Source organism: Diabrotica undecimpunctata, chromosome 5 (genome assembly GCF_040954645.1).
Source record: "Diabrotica undecimpunctata isolate CICGRU chromosome 5, icDiaUnde3, whole genome shotgun sequence".
Classification (NCBI taxonomy): domain Eukaryota; kingdom Metazoa; phylum Arthropoda; class Insecta; order Coleoptera; family Chrysomelidae; genus Diabrotica; species Diabrotica undecimpunctata.
In genome coordinates, this window is record NC_092807.1 from 68171857 (window position 1) to 68198163 (window position 26307).

Genomic DNA, 26307 nt, shown 5'->3' on the forward strand with positions numbered 1-26307 from the left:
GACATCAGAATACTAAGCACCTTTCTCTTAGTAATTGACTGGCCTAAATCAAAATTTGGTGGCAAAAATGAAAATGTATCTGATTGTTGATTCCATTTAACTCCGAGGATTTTCGAAGAAGAATCATTAAGTTATGGGTTAAGGGTGTCGAACTTTTGAGGCCATGTCTTCTCAAAAACTCTTCGTTGTTCGAGGAAACTTTGTAGAGATTAAAACCGTGCTTACCTAACAAGATTTTAAGTTGAGAGAACAAGAGTTCTAATTCTTCTAAAGAGTCACATCCTCCTAAAATATCATGTACATAAGTAGAATACAAGAGGGTGTCACAGGCTAAAGGAAAATTATCCTTATTATTGTCCGCAATGTGTTTGAGAACTATAGTGGCGAGAAATGAAGATGAGCATAAACCAAAAGGAACTCTACTGAGCTGAAATACATTTAATGACATTTCTGGTGACGCCAGAGAAAATTGAGTAGGTGTAACTCGGAACTGTCTACGCATATCTGCATATACAAAGATTGGATATCTGCTATTAAAACTTGAGTGAATGTGTGAAATCTTAAAAGAATATCAATAAGAAGAGGTTGGATTAAAAACCCTTTATCCAGTTGATCATTAAGACAATCTAAAGGAGTTTTATTATTTGGATCAAATACTAGCCGTACATTTGTACTAGAGTCATTTTTTCTGACTGGAAAGTGGGGTAAATAATAATTTAGCCTATTTTCTGAGGTTCGGGGCTTTAAAGGTACTCTTTTAATCTGGTCATTGTCTAAATAATCTTAAATGATCTTGCGATAACTATCAAAGAATTGTGGAGCAGAGTGTAGTTTCCTCTCTAATTGGAGAAAGCGAGCCCTAGCTGCCGGTAAAGACCCTGATAATTTAATATCACTAATAGGGCGATTTAAATTTAAAGAGACTTTGTATCGACCTGAGGGAAGAATTTTTACGGTCTTTAAAAACTGAGTTTCTGAGGGGTGCTCTGTATCTACAGAATCCTGAATCGGTGGAAGTTGATCAGACTCCCAGAATTTTTCCACTAATCCATGTAACACTTCATCAGACGAGAGGGGGGTGTCAGAAACATTAATATGGCATGTGACCAATTTATTAAGATATGTGGAGAGATGATATCCTTTACTCATAGCTGAACTTGGGACCCTACCGAAGATTACGTAACCGAAAAGAGTTTCCTGTAACATTGGTAGCTTTGAGCCAAGAGATACGTTGCCATGTTACCAATTCCAACGGTAACTTAAACATCCTAATTTTTAATAGTATATAATGTAACATATTTGTAAATTTATAACATTTAAAGGGTTTTCACCCATATATTTTAGTGGCTCATAGCATGTGCACTTTGTTACACTGATGATGGAATTTATTCCGAAAACTTTCTGTATTTGTGATATAGCCCGTTTAGGTATTTTATTTATACCTTTTACTAAAAATTTGAAATAAAATTTTTTTTAAGAGAGACTGTATTATTTAATTTAAAAGAATATCAGAATACAAATCAGCGCCGATCAATATATGAACTGGGCTGGGAATTACATAACGAGAATCCGCTAATGTAATGGAACTAGGAATATGAATTTGCCTTGCGTTTATTTTGACCTGAGGTAAATATCCAGTAATACTTGGAATTACAAAGCAACTAGCATTCAACTTGTGATCAGTAGCTGCCGAATAAATCTGCAAATGAAAAACTTGGGTTAAAGTGGACGTGCCAGAGTTAACCCCGTTAATTTTAACGGTCTGAGATTATGTGGTGATCCCTAAATGATGTACTAGGTCACTGGTTACAAGGGATAGCCGGCTGGCATTATCTAAAAGAGCTTTGAAATAAATTCGTTTGCCAGATTTGTCAAAGAGATATACTTAAACTGTACTCAGTAATACTATAGAGTTGTTAGGAGTAGTTAAAACAACATTTGAGAGTGTAACCGCATTGATGCTGTGTGAAACATTATTTACAACTTCTGGAAGTGAGCGAGAAGTAGACGGGTGGTTGTCTACAGAACCATGAATATTAGAATTCTGAGGAACAGAACTACAGTTACCATTGAGAGACCTTGACGGTTGAGAGTGAACAGAGGAGTGTGACGTCCTGATCTCCATATGTAGCAGAGAATTATGACGTTGGTTACAGTGAAAACACGTTTTACTACTAGGACATTCTTTAATCAAATGTTTATTGCCTAAACAATTAAAACATAACGAGTGCTGCTTGACAAATTCACGTCTAGTGGCAACATTTTGGGACTTAAAATCTTTACAAACATAAATAGAATGACACTGGTTTTTGCAGTATGCACATAAAGGAACTAGAACGAGACGATGCTATATTGTGTTTAGCATCAGTATGGGTATGACATGAAAATCGTATATCTTTGTTACCGGAGGGTTTAAACTTATCTGTGGTGATGGAAAGCATTTTTAAATGGCGGATTTGATTTTCTATCGCACTTATAAATTGGGAAACATCTGATTGCTCAAGTTCATGTTCTTGAGAAAATTCTAACTACCGAAGTGTAGCATTGTCTAATTTCTGGCTGATAAGATGTATAAAAACTAAATTTAACAACTTCTCGTGCGATAAATTAAGGTTTAGAAGAGATTTATATGCATTGGAGATGGTTGTGTGAAATTCTTTGAGATGGCTAAAGGTTGCATTAGTAGGTAACCCTTTTGTATCAATAATCTTTGCGAATAACTGTTTGATAACAATACGATTATTGGAATACCTACTAACTAACGTGGAAAGTGCAATTCTGTAATTAGACTCTATAAGTGTGAGGTTCTCTATTAACTGGAAGGGCTCTTCTTTTAACAGAGAACGCAAATAAATAAACTTTTCTATATTAGTGAGTGATATATCTGCATCTACGGTGCTAGTAAGTATTTGAAGAAAGGTTTGAAATTTGTTGAAATCGCCAGAAAAACATTCCAATTGGATTTGCGGAAGTTTTATGCTTCTTTGCGTGGGTAAACTAGAGGGATTATTTTGAGAAAAATAACTAGAGGAACTGCTATTTTCTTTTAACATAAATTTAAGAAAATTCTCAAGTGTGGAGAGCATATTTAAATAAATATTATCGATGATGTTTGTATCTTCATCATCTTCAACTTCAGAGGATTCTATTTCATCTTAGGCTTGGTAATAAGAATCATATGCCTTTTTTAAATTCAAAATACGATCTTTAGTGGAGTGAATAGTGAGATTAGCCAAATTTATATCGAGATAATTATTTAATTTTGTCAATTTAGTTTTTGACAAGCGCCTATTTTTTAAACTTTGTGTTAACTCCATCTTTGAGACGTAATGAGAATTTATATATAAACAATAATACCTAAATTATCAAATCATTTTAAAAAGACTAAAAAAAATGAAAACATTAAAAGTGGAGGAAAATATAAGATATTTTTGTAGAGTTTTGAACGAAAGTGCCAAGAAAGAGGTTACAGTTAGAGAAGAGCCTCAAGATCCGGCTCGAAGGACCACTTTGTGTAGATAAAATTAGTATCTGCACAGTAGGACAAACATGAAGAATGTCATAAAATGAGATAGAGAGTATAACATAGATTGCTTGGTTACAAAATATAAGAGCTCTTATCTGTAATATAAGAATGTCTTAAACACTCACGGTTCAAAAAGATATCCAAAGGTCAAAAACGATTTATTAAAGAGAAAAAGAGAGAAAAACAAATAGCATAAATAAAATCAGTACAAATACATAAAGAACTAAACAAAATTCCTACTACTAAATACTACTTACTAGTTAACAAGTCTTTGAAAAGTGTATGTGCACTATTGTCTATCCAAGTTATTATCATGAAGATTGTGAATGTAAAGATGTACCAACCACGTGGGTCTAAGGCTACCAATGCAAAAATTTTTAAACTTATTATTGATTGCTTTTATACCATAAGCTGGACAAACCTTTTACAGATTCTGAGAGCACTGTATAAATGCATCAGGAGTAAATCCTTGATGAGTTTTTTATGGCTTCTTCTGCAAACGGGAGATGTTGCACCGTGCCGGACTAAATTCGCTCTGAGGGTAGGTGGGGTGCCTGATTTTTCGGGGAGTCTTTTTTGTAAGAGTTTCAAGCGCACAAAAACTATAATTCTAAAAACTGTTGACAAATGTTTGACAATCGTTTGACATTTTTAGAATGGGTGCATTTTTGTCAAAAGTGGAGTTAAATACTAAATTAAAAATATTTATAAATAGTTGTACATGTTCAAATGGATTTATTCGAACAAATTCATATATTAAAAAATTGGAATATTGAAAAACCGACAACAGTGCCAACCCTAAAAAGATACACTAAACACGACTTATAAATACTTGGTGATGCTAAATTATTGCAACGTGAAAAGAGTTCAAAATGATAGCGGGATATAAACAGATATTTTTCTAAGCCCTCTATTTACTGTTGCCACATTTTAATGTTCTGGCCTTCCATAACGGTGGCCATTAGTGGCACTAAAAGACAATTCTTGTGAATGTTTACTTTCTACTAGTGATTTTTAACAGACTAAGATAAGAATAAAATTATTTTGGAAATATCAGGTATGAAGGTATTTGAACAACGAAATATTACGAATTTGAATTAGCGAATAAATTCGTTTTGGAAACGTACTACATGCAGTTTTCTTTAAAAATGTATTAGTGTATGTAAAATTCAAACATAAATAACAAATGCATATGCACTTTTGCATATTTGCTCGACTCTGTTCATGATTATCCTTCTTTTTTTTTCAATTACAGAACAGCAAAAAGTTTATTTTAGCTATTAAGAGAAATATTCTCAAACTGAGAATCGACTGTAAAATTATTCTTTATTACTACTAAAAAAAGGCCATAAATTGATTATTTGAAAATCTCTGGTTTTAGATAAACACTGATTTGGTTATGAAAGATGTTGAAAAACGACAAATGGAACGATTTAAATATGATCCGGTAGGTCAAACCTGTGTTGAAACTGTTCAGGAATTACATAAACTAACGATGTTGGCCAACAACGATAGGGGCACTTTGGAGTTCTTACATTTTATTATAGATTTAAAGGTAATACCGATCGATATTAATAGCTTCAATACTTTATTTTATGTATATGCAAAATAATAACGGAACTGTTGAAATATGAAGGATAGCAGCGGAATTTTTATTTTTTTAGTTAAACTGTTTATATATTATAAATACGTTATTTTTAGGTAAACGACCAAGAACTCTATATGGGTCTGCAAAAAATGTATGAAATAAAAGACAAGTTAATCGATCATTTACCTAGTACGAGAATTCCCAATTTCGATCGACAGTTCTGGATTGTTTTCTCCAGAAAATTTCTAGAGGAGAAGAAGAAAGATTTAGAATTCCAATTGTCGAATGCAAGTTTATCTCTTTATCCTGATTATGAAAACAGGATCGAATTGTTACGCAGATTAAATTATGTAGACGGACAAAATAAAAGTAAGTACAATAAGACAAACGAGAAGTGGCTTATTGAGCGTTGACCAAATTTTATATTATACTAAACAATTTTTAATTGAAGGTGATTACTTGGCAACATCGCACTTAACAAAGCACTTAACGATAACTTTTCAACGAAATCATATTCCACTTATCAATTTTGCTCAATTTTGCAGAGGCGTACCAAAAAATTTTTAATTATTTATTTAAACACATAAGTAATTCATCATCATCATCATCATCATCTTGGTGCTACAGCCCTTAAAGGGCCTCAACCTTCTCAAACTTTCTACGCCATTCTATTCTGTCCTTCGCTTGCATTTTCCAGTTGCCGACTCCGAATCTTCTCGGCATCTTGTGTTACCCGTGTTACCCCGTCCATCCACCTCAGCTTTGGTCTACCCCGTCTTCTCATTCCCACGGGTTGCGCTGTTAGAATCTTTTTTATCATGTTTGACTCAGGGGCCCGGGCTACATGTCCTGCCCACTGCAGGCGGTTTCGCTTAATTATAGTGGTAATATCTTTACCACCAAACGTATGCTTGTAGATATTCTGCAGTTCAAAGTTATATCTACGCCTCCATATTCCGTTCTCACAGACCGCTCCGAATATCTTGCGTAGCACCTTTCTTTTAAAAATGGATAGAGCGGATTCATCTGTTTTCGTTAGCGTCCATGCCTCTGATCCATATGTGAGAACGGGGACTATCAGTGTTCTATACAGCCTTATACGAGTTTTTTGAGACAGACGTTTGTTAGCTAAGTACTTTGATAGACCATGATAACACCTGTTTGCAATTATTATTCGCCTTTTTATTTCCTCAGATGTGTTATGATTGGGGTTAACCGATGTCCCTAGATATATGAACTCTTTGACTGCTTCGAAGTTTTGATCATTGATGATTAAATTTGTGTCAACATTTCCAGCTCTTGTGTTTGTGTTAGTCGCCATGAATTTGGTTTTATTTTGATTTATCTGTAATTTATCCCAATTCGTTCTGCTGCTGCTACTAGCTCGGTTAGGATTTCCGCTGTTCTCGCCCTAGTTCTTGTTATAATGTCCACGTCGTCTGCATATGCTAGAATTTGGACTGATCTATTAAATATTGTTCCCCTGCTATCTAAATTAGCGTCTCGTACAACTTTTTCTAAGGCGACATTAAAAAGCTGACACACCAGCGCATCTCCCTGCCTTAACTCCCTATGTATTTGAAATGGGGTTGACGAGTCGTTTTGAATTTTTACTGCTGATAGCATCTTCGCCATTGTCACTTTTATCAAACATACACACACAGTTTTTTTGGAATTCCTAACTCATTCATATCGTTGTAAAGACTTGGTCTTAAGACACTGTCAGAATTTAACATAGATATGTATCATATTTTTGTCGATTTTAAAGCGACAGTGTCACATAAGTAATTACGTAAAAATTAAATCTAAGACCGATATAATTATTAAATTATCATGTGTCGTTTAACAGGTATCTTATAGTTGTCTAACAAAATAAAGTAAAATTTTATTGTTATTATAGAGTACGTAATACAGAACTTGAAAAAACAGAAATCTTTGCAAAATGCTTATTTTTTTCAATAGACGAAACAATCTCAAATTTTAACATACGATCTCGTCGTTGCACTTCATTCTCTATTTATAAAATTGTCTCCTATAAACGTTATATTTGTTTTGTTTTAACTTGATTTGAATTGATTTAATTATTTATTTAAACACATAAGTAATTACGTAAAAATTAAATCTAAGACCGATATAATTATTAAATTATCATGTGTCTTTTGACAGGTATTTTATAGTTGTCTAACAAATTAAAGTAAAATTTTATTCTTATTAGAGAGTACCTAATATAGAACTTCAAAAAACAGAAAACTTTGGAAAATACTTATTTTTTTTTTCATTAGACTAAACAATCTGAAATTTTAACATACGATCTCGTCGTTGCACTTCATTCTCTATTTATAGAATTGTTGTCTGCTATAAACGTTATATTTGTTTTGTTTTAACTTGATTTGAATTGATTTAATTATTTATTTAAACACATAAGTAATTACGTAAAAATTAAAATCTAAGACCGGTATAATTATTAAATTATCATGTGTCTTTTGACAGGTATCTTATAGTTGTCTAACAAATTAAAGTAAAATGTTATTCTTATTAGAGAGTACCTAATATAGAACTTCAAAAAACAGAAAACTTTGGAAAATACTTATTTTTTTCATTAGACTAAACAATCTTAAATTTTAACATACGATCTTGTCATTACACATCATTCTCTATTTATAGAATTGCTGTGTGCTGTAAGCGTTATATATATATATATATATATATATATATATATATATATATATATATATATATATTTAAACTTAATTTGAAAGTTTCCTTGTTTTTATTTGTTTATATAAATATAAAATATATTATGAAGTTCATATAAATTAAAATGAAGTAAGCTAAAGTATTATCATGTGAATGCGTGTATATAGTAGTGCATTTGTTTATTTCAGTAAATTCTCGAAATATGAAATGAAGGTGGCACTAAGTACTAAAGAGTTAATAGCTTTGTTAGAAGACTCAGATTGTGGAAATGCTGACTCACTTATTGTGGTTTATTTGTCGCCTAGATTAGATTAGAAAGTTTCTGATGTAGAAGACATTGATGATAATATTATTTGTGAAGAATCAATAAAATCGGATATTGCAGGTATATATGAAATACAAGTGATTGGGAATTCTGACGATTCTGATTATGATATTCCTCTGAACCACAGATAAAACGTCCAAAGAAAAAACCAGGCGAAAATAGTAAATCTAAATTTGTCTCAAGTTGTAACAACAGATACTCCTTCGTGCTCAGTAGTAATTCACAATCAGTCTGATTGATATTTAGAAAATATAAAAGCCAACCATGGAAGCAAGTCATATATTGAAGTTTTTTCACTCTTTTTTGATAAAAAAAAGTAATTGAGAGCATTCTATATTTTACAAACATTTATGCATTGCAGAATAACCGTCACGATTTTGAAATGACTAACATAGATTTAAAAAAATATATTAGCACATGTATATTATGTGGTTCACACTCTGCTTCAAATTGATATGCATTGGTCAAAGGATGAGGATAAAGAAGTGCACATTATAAGAGAAAGCATGAGCCGACATAGATTTATATTTATAATTTATAATAGCGAAGAAACTGCTACATCAGTGTCAAACTTAGTACATGGACGTCAATCTAAATTTGCTTTACCAGATGAAACCAGATTCGACAACATTGGCCACATTACAAAAAGAGACGATAGTGTAAGAATCTAGGATGTGCAAAAGTAATACTATTTATTTATGTAAAAGGTGTAGAATGCATTTACACCCCGAATGTTTCGAAAATTTTCCTTTATTAAAAATTGTACAGTTTTCCTTGAAAATGAGAAAAACAATCTTTTTCGTTGAAAAATAGACTACTGAACCATCCAAATACGCTTGCCCAAGACCTACTTAAGCGACCGAGGAGAGGAAGACTAAAACGCCGTGATCCCTTAGACCTTTCTATACCTTTACATATATAAACGTATACCCTATCATTTTATAGCTACAACTTATACTATATATACCTATAACTTATAATTGTGTGTGTATTTTAACTATTGCTATTTTTTTAATGTGTTAGTAAATGTCTTTGTAAAGTGTTATTTATATTTCAAATACAGTAGACTCCCTCTATAACGAGAACTGAAATGGCAGACTAATTACCTCGTTATAAGCCGATCTCGTTATATCAGACAACAATAATACTGTGCATACATATGAATATGTAGTTTTCTAAAACATTAACTTCCTATAGTGAAGCCATTCGGAGCAATATAAGATGCTAATAAATATTGTTTGAATGGCGTTTTTGAAAAAAGTTGTAGTTTTATTGGCAATGAAATTACATTAAAACAAAAAAGAGTTGTTTACTTTTATTGTCAGTGATATACGTTAAAACAAAAAATCTGTTCTTACATTTTTTTCCAACTATATAATGTATAAAGCGTATTTTCAAGGATAACATAAATTATTGCTTCTGCAATTGGAAGAAGTCTGTCATTTTTGACTGCTTTAAATTGTCCAGTATCATTCTATCTATCATATTTTCTAAAGATGTGAAACAGTTGAATTTATTGTAAAGAAGTTTATTGCGGGCAGAAGTTAGGGTTTATTGCGAGGCCGTTTAAAAAGGTATTTATTTAGAGCCACGGCCAGGTCAAAAACGTAAAAAAAACACATTTTTCGATCTTATTTTCCCTTGTTATAACCAAATTTGCCTCGCTGTAGAGGGTTAAGTTCAATAGAAATTTCACGGGACATCTAATGCACCTCGTTATAAGCGAAACCTCGTAATAACCATGTTCGTTATAGAGGGAGTATACTGTATTTATATATATATATATATATATATATATATATATATATATATATATATATATATATATATATATATATATATATTAGAAATTTATCTTAAAGCATTTTTGTCACTGGACGGATTTCCCCTGTTTTAATTACGTGATAAACTTGTTGATTATTGTTTTTATTGTAGAAACAGATTACAATAAATAAAGGATGTAAAAAAAATTCTCTTTGATCCGCGTATATTGAGCGGCCGTTAATGGGTTAATACTATATAAAGAATAAACTTGCCTCAAATTTACTTTACTTACCTCAAAACTATTTTAAAGTTAATAATAAAGTTTATTTAATAAGTATATTGCCAAGAAATAGAACACACTACGCCTATGTAGAGATAAAATGTGGATTGAATTAACTAAAATATCATATTTCTCTCATTCTCATTCTTTCTAAGAACGTAAATATATATAGACCAGCAAAATATTGATAAGTTTACCAATGTTTCAAACTATTCAATGAACTTGTCTTACTATACACTCATGAATCGCACCAATTTATATTGTTACGGGGGAGATATTTCTTACTCTTTCACTTATTTACATGGACGAAGCATACACAATAAAAATTACCCCGGTAAGAATTTACTGCTGACATTTTACATGGCTGCCGCTACCATTTAGTTCAATTTGTAGATTAGTCACCTTTAATTGAAAATTGTCCGACTATATTATACATAATTCATTTCTTCTCTGAACTTCAAGCGGAATAGATCGAGCTCCTAAAGTTAAATTCACTGCAGTGTTGTCAAGTATTTAAATATTTCTTTATAGCGCAACTGGTACATTTTGTAATTAAAATGGAAAGTTCAGTAAAAAATAAATATTTAGAATCCCAAACACGAAAAATTATTTTTAATGTGTTCATGTTTACTACAGACAAAGTGCGTACTCATTTGTATTACGAAGTGTGGGACGTGTTTTAAGGTCGCTAACGATAAAATCGCTGCAATATTACAGTTTAAGTTAGTTTATAGTTTAAAATAGTTTAAAAAGAAGATAGTTTGAGTCATTGAAGTGATTCATTTAAGACACCGGGACCCGTCCCATCCGAGACAGGACGAATTCTATGGATTTTCCTCAAAAGAACAGATTGGTTTGGAGATAGCATCAGAGTTCATGGAGTATGAGAATATACATATATAAAAATAGTAATAAAACTCCAAACTTAAGTACAAATTAGGTTAATATAGGAGAGTTTTTCAGAATTTTAACAAATAAAAGCAATAAAATAGATAAAAATAAATATATTTAATCATATTAATTAAAAATATTTAAAACCAATAATACTTGAATTAATTATAAATATTTACAAACTGATACAGATCTTTTGAGGTCATAATTGAAAATAAAATATTAAAAAAATGGCCGGAACTAGACAATAAAATAAAAAGAATTGATTGGGCGGGAATGCATCGAGTAAAAGTAGTTTTTTGAAGAATTAAAATCTAGTAGATCAAAATAAAAAAACTTCACACATAAACATAAACTTGAGGCTTATATACCCAAATGTATAATTCATTGTCAGGGGATTTTGAGAGATATTGATAAGAATATATCGAGGAGCTAAAACATAAAATTAAAGCATATAAATTACCTTTGTAATCTGTAATATGTTATGACTACATATAACATATCATAAAATGACGTTTAGTAAACGTCATTTTATGTTTTTATAATAAACTTTTTTATAATAAATCGAGAACGGCTGAATCGATTTGGCTTATTTTGGTTTTGAAATATTTGTGTGAAGTCCTAGGAAGGTCTAATAGGTGAGAAAATATGATGGAATTATAAGGAGAATAGTAGAAGCAGCGGCTTTATTTTCCCATTTTATTTTTTGCCCAGTGGTATTTTATACGACTGTGTCTCTACTAAAGTGGTAGTAGAAGCATTTAAACATAAAGTGACGTTTAAAAAACTTCATGTCTATTTACTTTTTTCGTTTCCCTTAAACTATGATGAAATTGTAGGGAAAATAGTAAAAGCAGTTTTATTTTCCATACAAACAGTTATATTATACTGATCTATACCATATACCATCAGATATCAACTTTTGGTAGTTGTATATGAAGTGTTTTAAAAAATGTGGTTTTTACTCTATACCCTGATCGGAAAATACAACGGAATAACAAATACTTAGTATAGGACCACAACGTGAACGTACTGCAAAATTTAATTAAATTAATTTTATGTAAATTATTCAGTGTAACTAGACAGACGGACAGTCCCCGTTAATAAAACTGTGATTTGAACTAAACACCGGGGAAACAGTATACGATAACAACATTAAATCACGTTTTTGAGTAACGAATGCCAACGATTAGCTCACGAAGAGCTGTAGTGTCGAAACGAAGTGACCGGTTTATCAATAGATTAATTTGTTTCACTACGATCAGTTTATCATTAGCGTAACTGCGGTAAATATTGCTTCTTAACTTGTTATATTTATTTTTATAAATTGTCTGTAAAGTGTTTCTTTGGTGTTTGAGTGGTTATTAACAATTTATTTATATCGTTTGTATGTTAACTTTGGTAAGTGGATATTTTCAATCACTTCTTTGTGAATTATAAAATTTTTTATTTAATACTGGCAGTCAACAAAACGATAGTGTTGCATACGGATTTTCTCTGGGTGTAAAATATTGTAACGTGAAACTACCGTTTGATTGTTTAAACTTTACTTACAACATTACGAATTAATTTATATTATACAATGTATCTTTACATTGCAAATATTTATTTCAGAATGACTTTTTATCGCTATGGAATTTCCTTATAACATCTCTTCGAATGTTATGGTCAATACGCGGTATTCCTGGAAAGATCTACCACAGGCATAATCTCTCTCGATGCCATGAGTCACCCGTATAGACAGTTTCAAAGACATTTAGATAGCTCTGGGATTGACATTTTTAATTATGAACAATAAGAGGTTATTCATTTGCAAAATTAGGGCATAGGTACATTGGTCGTACGATAAGCAATTTGATCTATCTAAATAGAAGTGTATGTTTTGTATTAATTAATAAAGTATTGCAAATTTTTAAAAAAATTAGAGGAATTTTAGTTTTTGTTTAAAATATATGGTCTCGGAGTCATCTTGCAGCCTGTGTTGTCCACTACCGAATATAGGCCTCCTCTATTCATTTTTTAATATTTTGCACTTCTTTCATTCAGGTAACATTTACCTTTGTTAAATAATCCGTACAGCGTGTTGGGGACGTCCTACTCTTCATCTGTCTTCTCGTGGCCTTCTTTCAAATGGTACTCCGTGAGTATGATTTTCGTATCTTAACTTCCTTAAGTACTTTTACCTATCTACCATTTCTATATCATTCCCATCGACTTCATCATTGTTACTGAAGATTAGATTTGTTTTTGAAGTAAATTTTCACAAATATTTTAAAAGGGAGATGGTACCTTTTAAATATTATCAACAAACTAGGGATGGGAAAAACCTACCGGTTTTAACCGAAAACCGGTTTTTTTACTTCCTAATAACTGGTTTTATCGGTTGTTTTTTGTCCCGGTTATAACCGGTTTTTTATTTTTAAAGTAAAAACCGGTTATTAGGTTTTTACGGTGATTAGGATTAGGTTACGTATTATTTTGGATCCCAATCATAATTATTATACTCAAGTAATTATTCCAAACAAAACCATAATTCAAATTTTATTTTATTTTATAAATACATGAAAGTGCAAACTCACATCAACCAGAAACAATTAAGTTTTATTCTAATATTTCGTTGAAAAGGTATTTGTAATCATAATATTTTCATAAGAAGTGATCTGGTACATCATCTATTTTTCATACTTGACTCTTGACATTGAAAGTGGGTGAATGGCTTTTTGTGATTACCAAAAATAATATTCTGACTATGAATATCGAATTACCGATTACGAATACGAATCTCCAAGGTTTCCCTACGTTTTCAAAATGATACACCCATACAGGAAGTATTAAATGAGTTAAAATGTACCTATTATACAAATATACAAACGTGTTAAAAGTAATATATGATAAATTTTTTTTGATGGTAGTAAAAATAAAAGATGAATTGCATTATCCAATTTATTTTTAAGTAAAATATTTATAATTGATGGATTCGACTGTTACTTGATGGAAATTCATTTTATGTAACAGTAAAACACGCACTTAATTACCCAAACATCTTTCTACTCTGACATCTCTTGCTTGACTCCTCTCCTCTGTTAGATTTTACAAATTCAACCAAATTAAATTTCCCTTTACGTCTCACAGCTAGTTTTTGTGGTCTATGAACCTAAACAAACAATCTACCCTTCTTGATCTCATTCTTAGCAACGAACCGACAAAAAAAAACATTGAAATATTCCCAGTTTTATTACGTATTAGAAAAATTGTATACCTGACTCGCAATATTTTTTCTAAGAATCTCTTTTCAACCGGAATATTTGGGGCTTGAATCTAAACAAATCGTTGTTCAGCGACAAAAAAATCTTGAAATATTATAGTTACAAATAACATGTACGAAATGGGGAATTTTAACTTCGTTGCAAACAAACAGGGGCGTCTTTAGAAATTTTTTAACATATAAATATTTCGTACTAAAAAAATTTAAAACGCTACACATTTAATCGTGACAAACAAAGTTTGGCACGATTTAAATATTAAAAACACTCGACAAGCGTTCCTTGAAGGTCTCTCTACGGGTCTAAAAGCACCATCAAGTAAGGGCCGACATCTAATAATAACACATATTGGTAGTGAACATGGTTTTTTCCTGGAGGACTCTCAGTTTTTTAATCCAAAAAATCTGGAGATTATCACGGGGACATGGTTACTGAGAAATTTGAAACTTGGTTTTTGTTCATATTGACAAAAATTGAACCTGGCTCAATAATCATTTTAGATGTTTCCTATCAAAGTCGTCAAATAGAAAAGCTTCCAACAACAAGTTGGCGAAAAGGAGAAATAAGTAAATGACTAGATAGGAAAGAAATCGGGTATTACAAGTCTATGGTTAAGCCGGAGTTACTAAATATTGCAGGACAGCATAAACAAAAATTTCTAAAATACGTTTTTGATAAAATGTCTCGTAACCATGCGGTTTTTATTCACCGATAACCACCACACCATTGTGAGCTTAATCCTATTAAGCTAATCTGGCACAAATAAAAAAGGAGATTGCAAGTAGAAATACTACTTTTAAGTTATGTAAAAGTGCTCTTCCACGAAGCCATAAATAACGTTACCCAAGAGAACTGGCAAAACGGCATCTTTCACACGCGGAAAGAAGAAGAAAATATGTGGAATTTAGATATACAGGCAGATATCATTATGGAACCCATTGTCGTTCAACTTGGTGCAGATAGTGATGACTCAGACATTTCTGATGTTGAATAAAAGTAAGTTATGTAAAATTGATTAATAATTCAGTTTGAAAAGTATTTTCGTGAGTTTTCACCAAGAACGTAAGATGAAATTTGATTGTGTTGTTGATATCTTTGGGAATACACACATGTATTATTTGATGATGCCGTTTAATTCTATTGTGAATTTTATTTCGGTTCTTTTATATTTGAGCCCGAAAATGATATAATAGTAATTCATTTACTTGTAAAAATGTACTATTTAATATACTAAATTTTAAAATTCTATTAGTCTATTTTAAAAATATTTTTGAGGTACTTTAAATATTAATATTAATAAAATTGCTGTAAATATTTATCCAAAAACCTCGGCGCCTATGATCTTCCTCACGTCCTTCCGCTCGACACCGTAACTGTCTATACTTTAAAAATTCGTCACTCCGTAAGATTTCCAGATCGAAGTATAGAGTAACATATTTTTATTTTTGACAGAATTATTTATGTTTATTTATTTTAAAATGTTCAACATTCTTTATGTGCAATAAAAAAACCATTTTTCAGCATTTTCTCTGCAATAAAGTTAAAAATTTAAGTTTGTTTATTAATTCAATAAATTTAATATTTTGTATATTTTTATCGTATAATTTATTTTTGTCGTTGAGTTGCCCCAAATCTAGGCAACTTACAGTTATTCTAAGCAATACTAAGCATTTGACTTAATATTTCCTTAAAATAAAGGAATAAAATTCATTATTATTCAATATTAACATTTCAACCTCAAAGTAATGATTCTAAATGAATTTCATTATTTATTGAAAATCGAGCAACACTGTTTTGTGATTTTTTAAATACAAATCTATAGATTATTATACAATTTCAAAAATATAAACATTAAACATTTGATTTATTGTTTCACGCAGTTTTAATTTGCATGTGTTAGTAGTGAATAATTGTTAGTTTACAGGCACTTCAAGTCTGTAAAAATGTAACTAACTTAAGTACCTATACAAACTATTTTGATTTTATTATCATGCTGCTGTGTGTTATTTTATATATTATTAATAACATTAATAACCGTACTCAAATTTAAATTAAGTTTTGTGTATTATTTACACTGTTACTTCAGTTTATTTTCACTGGCAATTTTTAGGTTACCTTTATTGTCATAAAATTCTATAAAATATTAGAATAAAATAAAAAAAACAGGTGGATTTTACTTAGTTCATTTTTCTATTTATCTTGATTTTCTCTCCCCATTAGCGTCACAGCTCAAATCGAGCCTTGGCCTCTTTAAAACTACGCCTCCAACCTTGCAGGTCTCGCGCCGATCTTCTCCAGGTGCTCACGTCTAGCAAATTTTGCGCGTCCGCTGAAACTTTATCCTCCCACCTTTTCCGTGGCCTTTCTTTTGGTCTTGCACCCTGCATTTTACTATGTAAGCCTCTTTTTGACAATCTTTCAGTTTCCATTCTCACTGCTTGACCAGCCCATCGAAGTCTCTAAAGTTTTACGAATTCTGAGATCGGTGTCTCTTTGAACAGTTGGTATGGTTGTACCCGGATCTCCATACTCCGTTTTCGTTGATAGGTCCAAATATCTTCCTTAGGACTTTTCAAACGAAGACTTCCAGCTTTCGATTTGTGTCTTCTGTCATCACCCATGCCTCGCATCCATAACATACTATTGGTCTGATAATAGTTTTGTAGGTCCTGATTTGCGAACTCCAGTGTGTGTTTTTGGATCGGAACACAAGGGCGAGTAAAAAGTAAGCTTTGTTTCACTTTACTTTTTACCGTTGACTATTTATCTTTGAATTTCTGGTTCTTATCCTGATTTTATTCAATTATTTTTTTAAATTGTTTTAAAGCATATCAATTATCACTTTTTGTAAAATGCTCCGAAGAAAATTAAACCTCAACAATGCATATAGCCAAGCCCCAAGACGTAAAAGAATTGCAAATAATAATCGGGCAAACAAATTACTCAAATAAATGAAGATCAGAGAGTGAGGTCAGAAGAGAACCGTGCACAAGAAACTCGTGCACATCGTGACCAACGTGTACGACAGAATATACTAAGAACGAGAGTTGCACGTGAGTAGTGTATAGCTACATCCAGAACACAAGAACGAGAAAGACAGCGAATCAACCGCGCATTTACACATATATCATTTGTTCGTCTTGCATTTCAATATGCCCCAGACATTAATTATTCTGCGCATTTTAAAATTGCTATTAGTGCAATGGACAGAGTATGCCAGTATTATCAGACATTAAAGTTTCACAACTTGGCATCTGTTGCGCATCAGGAAAAGTAGTGTTACCATCTCTTACCACTCCACCACAACCTTTAAAATTACTTATTATTGGTGATTCAGAAAATTGTTAGATGGTGGACAAACAGCACAGGCAGCTCAAGCTGTCATTAGACGTTCATAGGAAACCAAATGTACAGTGTAACACTAAAAAAAGAAGTCGAATGGTTGCAGGGATGCAAACGAGTTCAGTTATTATCTGGGATGAATGAACGCCGACGACAAACTATTCGGTGGTACTGTCTTACTACTGCCTGGTGACTCGACAGACATTACCTGGTTATTCTTCTCTTTAAAAAACAAGTACAAAATGATGTATCGGCGCAAATATTTTCCAAACATTTGCTGGATATTGGAAACGGTAAAATAAAACTGCATCCAAATACACAATGCATCAAACTTTCAGATAATTTCTCCACTTTTGTTGAGACCAAACATAAATTAATTGTAAGTGTCTTCCCGGCTATACTGAATAATTACTTGAATCATAATTGGCTTAGTAAGTAAGTAAGCTTAGTAGAAAAATGTTGATGTTGACGAAATTAACTTAACAACTAACAGCTGTTATCAGGTGATCTGATATCTTTTAAATCCTGATCTGATAAGCCGTAAATTATCGCAGCCCTCACAATCTTCAGTTGAAAATTAGTTTATCAATTATTCTGCTACGCAATTTGAACCCACCCAGAATATACAACGGCACACGTTTGGTCATTAAAAGTATTACCGGAAATATTTTTGAAAGTTAAAAATATTTTCAAAAATATCATTGAAGCAATCATTTTGACTGGACAATTTGAAGGAGAAATCGTCCTATTGCCACGTATTCCATAATACCCTCATATACCACAATATCATTCAAAAGTAATTACTATTTAAATGTGAATAAACCACAATTAAAGGTTAAAGTACGTTTATTGACGTTTCAATTTCCACTTCGGAAATCGTTCTCAAACTACAAACATTAGTAAATTAAACAAATTTTGTTTTTTTTTTTGTTACTTGGTAAAAAATTATTCTAATAATTTAATTTTATCTGACTTATTTATATTGACAATTCAGACATACATTATACATTTTAAAGTAGACGACTTTAAAATAATATTGCCAAGGCTACGGAACGTATTCCACTTTTTCAAGGCAAGTAATGTCTTTTTTATGTGATTCTTTTTATATGCGCTTTTCTGTGGAACGTATCCACCACATAAATATATATATATATATATATATATATATATATATATATATATATATATATATATATATATATATATATATATATATATATATATATATATATATATATATATATATATATATTGTTATGATTGTTTATTTTGACTTTAATCTTAGTTTATTGAGCCAATAAAAAAAATATAACTTATTTGTTATCAAAAGTAAAATAAACTCCTTATATTACCTGTGTTCGATGGATTCAAAGATTTTCTAGTTGTCTTTTATCGGGATAGAGAAGAAGGATAAGAATAAAAATATATTATATTACAAAAGGTTACGTTTCTTTATTTTATATGAACGAATAAAACAATTATCAAATTCTGTCGTTATCTTATCAATCAGCATACAAGAAAATAAATCTAATTTTTATAATAATAAGATTTTAAATCTACATACATTTATATTACGTGAAAACCAATTTTACTTTTCTTTGCTTGAAACAAGAAACAACAAAACTTTAAACTTTTGATTAGCCTACCAAAACCTTAGTTCTTAAATTTGAATGCTAATGACCATGATGCCAAACCGATCCTTCACAGATATAAAATTCAATTGTACAAACACTTACAGCTTATTTTCTTGTTGAGTTGTATGTTGGAACATACCCAGAAAAGTCCAGTCTCCTCAACGATGTGATCTCTCCTCTTTGGCACCTCGGCTCCTTCCTAACGTCTCTGCAAACCTCCTGCAGACTACACAAAAACACCTGATTCACTTCTCCATACTCAGCTACTTATTTATGACACAAGGACCTCCTTTTGTCAACTTGATGCCGTAAAAATACTTTCACATATACTTCACAAAATGCCCATGGTAGATACAAGGACCTCTTTTAATCTACTTGTTATCTCCTTCTGCAAAACTATTCACTTCTCTATTCACTCTATTCTCATTCTAACTATCCACAATGCCGGTATCCAAACTCACGAACCACACTCTATCTTGAGACAAACGATTGTTTCCTTCGATGACCAAATTATCACTGACCTCTCCCCTTCTCATGGTCGGATCACCAATTCCCATTTAAAAACGACCGTCCAATCAAAAGCTCAAATTGTGTTTACCATGATTTTGGAAAAGCCTAATTTCGGTTTCATAGAAAAACTAAATAGCTTACTTTAAAATTGGTTTTGTCAATACATATTTCAAAAGATTAGAATATGGTCATTTAATACTCGATTATACAAACAATGAAAAGATTAACTTACAGGTAAAATGTCTTCTAATTCTAAACAAAGGTTTTTTGATAATTTTGTTTGAAACGGAAAAAGGTCGTTTCTATTTCTATTCTTATCAACACTAAATCTTATCTTAAATTACTATATACAATTTGTTTATATTGATATCTTGAAATTTTATTTCGATGGATTTTTTTATTTATTTTTCTTTGGTTGGGAAAGAAGAAACATAACAATATATATATATATATATGCTATATATATATATATATATGCTATATATATATATATATATATATATGCTATATATATATATATATATATATATATATATATATATATATATATATATTGAAGTGATATGAATATAGGAGAAAGAAAAATAGTGTTTAAAAAATAATTTATAAGTTATATACTAGAGAATTTTATAAAAATTATTTATATGAGGGTATTCTTAAGAAATTAGCATATAATAAGTGTAAAAAGTTTTATTTTAATAATTATAATATTGTAAATATATTTAAGTGAGCCATGTGATTAGGCAACCAAATATACCTACTCGGAATAAATGACAGTTAGAGAAATTAATAATTTGCCAATGTGAAATAGGGTTATATGTTGTTTAAAATGTGTAGTTTATTAAATTAGAGTGTTTAAGTTACTGATTTAAGTTTATATTCTGATCTGAAAAGCCTAAATGTCGATAAAATTCTCGATAGAAAAGTAAGGAATTCTCTAGATCACCGAAGATAACCTGTTTGCGAAATAGATTATTCCAGAAAATTCAGATATGTAGGAAATGGAAAAAATCGAATAAGATTTCTTGCCAGATGGTTCTGGAACATTGAAAAGGGTATAAATACTCGGTGATTTGGATTCAAGATGGCCAGTCAGTTAGTAAGAAAGTTAGTTAGAAGACAGACACATTTAGTTAGTGAAGTCAATTGTTCAGTAAGTTCAAGATAGTCAGTCAGAAGGTCTAGATGTTCAATATAATAAGTTCAATGAAGATTAATAAACAGTATAAAGATAATATTATTGAAGATTAAAAATTATGTTATGTATAAATGGTGATTGGATAATGGAAGGAAGTATTAATTGAAAATTAAAATTATATAATATATTTGGTGATTGGATATTGGTATATTGAAAAGATGAATAAATATAAATGCTGTTAAGAAGAAAAATATTTTAAATTGGTGGAAGCTGATAATTGGAAAAAGTAATTTCACAAAAACAAAACCGAGGCTGAGAACGAAGACATTGAGTGGTGATTAAAATCTTCATTTTGGAGAACATTTTCATTTAGGCATTCAGTGACAGAAAGGTACAAAATTTTGTTAATATAATTTAGTTAGTGTCATAACAATTTCAATTTTAAAGATAGTTTGTTTAAATTTTACATTGTCTATATAATTTAATTAGTTTCATAAGAATTTCAATTTAAAGATAGTTTATTTTAAATTTTACATTGGTTATGTTAGATATATATGTGTGTTTCATAATAGATATAATAAAGATAATTTCAAAAAGTGCTTACAAACTAATTCTTTGAGAACCGCGATAAAAACCCTATATATATTATTAAAAACACTCATTGCTCATCATTCACAAATAAAACATCACAATTTGGCGCCCACCGCGGTGGCTCTCTATTTAAAAGAATTAGTTTGGAAAGATAAGTGCTCTCATATAATTAAATTAATTATCATTAGAAAGAAAAAATTATAGATTTTATTTTAATTATATTTGAACAAGTAAAGTCTCAAAATGTCTCAAGGAAAGAAAGGTACAAGAAGCAAAAAGAATGAAGAAGATGTGGAAGTAGAAACACAACCTCTACAAGAGGAGATTTTAGTTCAAGTTCCACAAGATACTGCAGAAATGAATACAGAGAGAGAGGAAAATGTCAATATGGCAGCTTTGATGTCATTAATGATGCAGATGAACAAGACAATAGAACAGAATACAAAAAAAATGGAAGAGAATTCAAAAGAAATCAAAGAAGACATGAAAAAATTGGAAGAGAATTCAAAAGAAGTCAGAAGACATGAAAAAAATGGAACAGAAATTGGAAGAGAATTATAGAAAATTAGAAAAGAAAATAGAAGATAATAATAATAAAATTGTAAAACAAATAGAAAAACAAATGGATAAAAAACTTGAAGCTGCAGAGAAAAAAGTAGCAAATGAAATAAAAAATATACGGAATGACTACAAGAAAAGGATAGAAAATGAGAGGACAGAAGTAAATAGGATTATTCAAGATAATAAGATAAATATAGAACAGAAAATAGAGTTGCAAAAATGAGACTTAGAAGTAAAAATTAACGAAGACAGGAGAAACACAGAAGAAAAATTAGACGATATACAACAAAATATCCAAATAAATAGTAATCAAATAAGAAATGTGGAACAGAGAATAGATGATATTTCACATATGAGAGACATAGGGAGACCTTACTTAAATTTAACAAATGAGAATGGGATTAAATTCTCTGGTAATATAAAAAATCTGCATCCTAGAGTATACATAAATAGTTTAAAACATAAATTAAGACTAGTGAATAATATTAATGATATTAAAGATTATATTAGAATGACATTAAGTCACAATGCGGCAAGTTGGTTTGCCAGTATTGAAAATGATTTAGATAATTTTCAAACATTTGAAAATAATTTTTTAAATTATTATTGGGATGAATTAGAGCAAGCCAAATTTAGAGAAATTCTATATTTTGGAAAGTATAATCACAATTTAAGATCAAATATGGGATTATGCATTAAAACTGATAACGGTTGCAAAATATTTAGAACCACCACTTAGAGAGGATAAAACAGTCTTAAATGTATCTAGACATTTTGATGCTGATGTTGTGCAAACAGTAACTGTACAAAATATTCAAACAATAGAGAGTTTTATTAATTTTATTCAAAGAATACAAAGAGGTAATATGGCAAGTAATAATGATAACAATGATATTAGGATGAATAATAATAACAATAGAAGAAACAATAATAACTTTCAATATAATAAAAATAATTATCAACAATATAGACAATCATATAATAATAATAGATATCGTAATAATTTACAAAATTTTAACAATAATAACAATAATCAAAATAGACAGAATCCTAATAACAATACTAGTTATAATAGACAAAATTTTAATAACAATACTAATTATAATAGACAGGATTTTAACAATAGAAGAAATACAGAACGACCTAATTACAACAGACAGGTAAATTATGTACGAAGAAATAGAAGCTGTGAAGATAGTGAACGAATTAGTACAAGGAAAGAAAATATGAGAAGTCATAGTAATGAAAGAAATAGGACATTAGATACAAGTGGTCAGACACAATCTAACAATTCTAACAATCAAAATTTTGTTCAGTAAACTTTCTGAATTACAAGTTAGGCCATTGCTATTATGAAAAACCTTCTGAATTTATTTCTTTAGATGAAGATAAAATTATTGAATCTATTAATTTAATTTATATAAATGCTTTGGCCAAAAATAAAATGATTAAAATTATGATAGATACTGGTTCAGAAAGTACTTTAGTCTCGGAGAATTTTATTTTTAATACAATAAAACTATCAGATATAATAAAGATTCCAAAAATTAAAATTGTTGGTGCAAATAATAAGAAGTTGGGTGAAATTGATAAACTAGCCAATTTTAAAATTAATATTCTTAATAAAGAAATTAATATGCAAGGATTTATTGTCAAGGATTTATATGTTGATATATTAATGGGAAATGATGAATTGGAAAAGAAGAAAGTAAAGATAGATTTTGAAGAAAAAATGGTAACTTTGGAAGGGCAAATAATTAAATTTATGCAGAAAGATGAGGTGGAAGAAGGAATAAGAGTTGATAGGATATTATTAAAAGAAAATAAAGATGTTTATGAAGAAGAAATGTATTTTGATGATAGGGAAATGTCCCAAAAGAATGTTAAGAATAATTGTAGTGAATATTTAAGGAATGGAAATTTTAAGCAGATGGATGCCTACGAGCAATAATTTTATTTGTAAAGAAGAAGATATGATAAAAGTTTTAAATTGCCCTGAAGAATATAAATCAATAGTCGTTTCCATATTGCAGCAACACAAGGGACTTATCAATAAAGAAAATAGAATTGCACAAAATTATATCCATAGTATAAAAGTTAAAGAAGAAAAAGATTTTAAAACAAAATCATCTTGCAGTGCTCTATGTAGATGTCTTCATGATATTTTGGATCAATATGAACATTTTGTAATTCACTACATTGATGATATATTAATTTTTTCTAAAACGGCTAAAGATCATGAGAAACACCTAAAAATTATAATAAGCAGATTAGACAAAGTTGGACTAAAAATAAATCAAGAAAAATGTACATTTTTTCAAAAAGAAGTAATATATCTAGGTTATAAACTTAACACTAAGGGAATCGAAATGGATCCAGAACGGACACAAGTCATTCAGGAATATAAAACACCACACAATTTAAGAACTTTAAGAGGATTTATTGGAATAATTAATTATTATAAAAGGATGATACCAGATCTAAGTATAAAAGAAATTCCATTACTTGAACTGCTGAGGAAAGGTGTAAAATGGAGATGGGATCAGAGAAGAGAACTAGCATTCCAAGAAATCAAAAACATTTTTCTGTCAAATTTAAAAAATCACCCTGACTACACAAAGCCATTCATATTAAGAACAGATGCATCAATAGAGAGATTTTCAGGGGTATTATTACAAATACATGATGGGGTCGAATACCCAATACAATTCATTTCAAGAATTACAAAGCCACATGAAACGGGTTACTCAGTTTCAGAATTAGAACTAGCAAGTATCATACACTGTGTCACAAAATTAAGATTTTATTTGTTGGGTAATGAATTTACTATAGAAACAGATCACCAAGCTTTAACATCTATATTAAATAACAAATATGGAAACAGTAGAATACACCGATGGAGTCTAATACTGAGTGAATATAGCTTTGAAATCAAATACATTTCTGGAAAATCCAACATAGTGGCAGATGCTTTATCAAGGTTAGAAAATACATCACAAAAAGGGCAGCGAACAATAAAAATTGGATTAAATCAGTTAGTAGAAAGCACTGGATTATATTCTAAAGAAGAAATTATAAGAGATCAGATCAATTTGAGTGAAAAACAAAAAGTCCTTAAGAAAGATGGAGTTTATTATAAAATAATAAATGGCATAGAAGTATATGTAATAACTAGAATAATGGCAAGGAAAATATTGAAAAATTTACATAACAATTACATGCATATTGGTTCAAGAAAGCTATGGATGCTATTTAGGGACAATTATTTTGCAAAGAATGACATAAGTATAGCAAAAGAAATTACTACCCAATGCCAAATATGTCAAATAAACAAAGAAAAGAATTTCAAAAACCAGAACACATATAAATCTAATGTTTTATATAAAAAACTAAATACAGTTTCCATGGATTTTATTTCAAATTTAGTTCTCAGTCCAACAGGAAAAAAGCATATACTAGTGATAGTTGATTTATATACAAAATTTATTAAACTATATCCCTGCTCAAGAACAAATGTTAAAACATTGAAATTATATATTAATCATTTTTTCGAAGAAATAGGACCATTTAGAAATTGCATAATAGATAACGCTACATATTTTAACAACCAAAAATTTCGGGCATTTTGTGAGAAAAAGGAAATCAACATTCATTTTACAAGTATCAGACATCCTCAGGCAAATCCTGCAGAAAGATATATTAAAGAAGTTATAAAATATTTAAGGATAGTATGTCAGGATCAACATGAAACATGGGAGCAAAATATACCACAAGTAGAATATTTTTTAAATAATAGGTACACATAATTTAAATACAGAGGAAGTACCAGAATATTTAATGTTTGGCCATATAGGAAACAGAAAATGGATTAGTGAATATATTCAGGATATGTTAGAACAAGTAATGCAGAAAGTGAATAACCGAATTAGAAGGAAAGCTGAAAAATATATCAGAAGACAAAATCGAAAAATAAAAAAAACCAATCACATTTCAAAAAGGAGACAAAGTGTTAATTCGTTCACTTAGAAAGAGTAATGTTAAAGAAAACCGTTGTAAGAAATTACAAAAAATGTTTGAAGGTCCATACAGAATCGAAAATCAGAATGGACTAAATAGTTATGTGTTGATAGACACAGATAAAAGACTTAGAGGGATTTTTCATATCAATGACATCTTTAAATATTATGAAGAAATTGA

General features: G+C 30.1%; 1 protein-coding gene across 3 annotated transcripts in view; it reads left to right on the forward strand.

The window, feature by feature from the left end:
• tst (superkiller complex helicase subunit twister) overlaps positions 1–26307 on the forward strand; it is a 626755-nt gene that overhangs the window by 502921 nt on the left and 97527 nt on the right. For all 3 annotated transcript variants that reach the window (XM_072532052.1, XM_072532051.1, XM_072532053.1), the window contains 2 exons: positions 4908–5081; positions 5228–5483. In XM_072532052.1, the coding sequence (XP_072388153.1) occupies positions 4908–5081; positions 5228–5483 (430 nt within the window). The remainder of the gene's footprint in view (positions 1–4907; positions 5082–5227; positions 5484–26307) is intronic.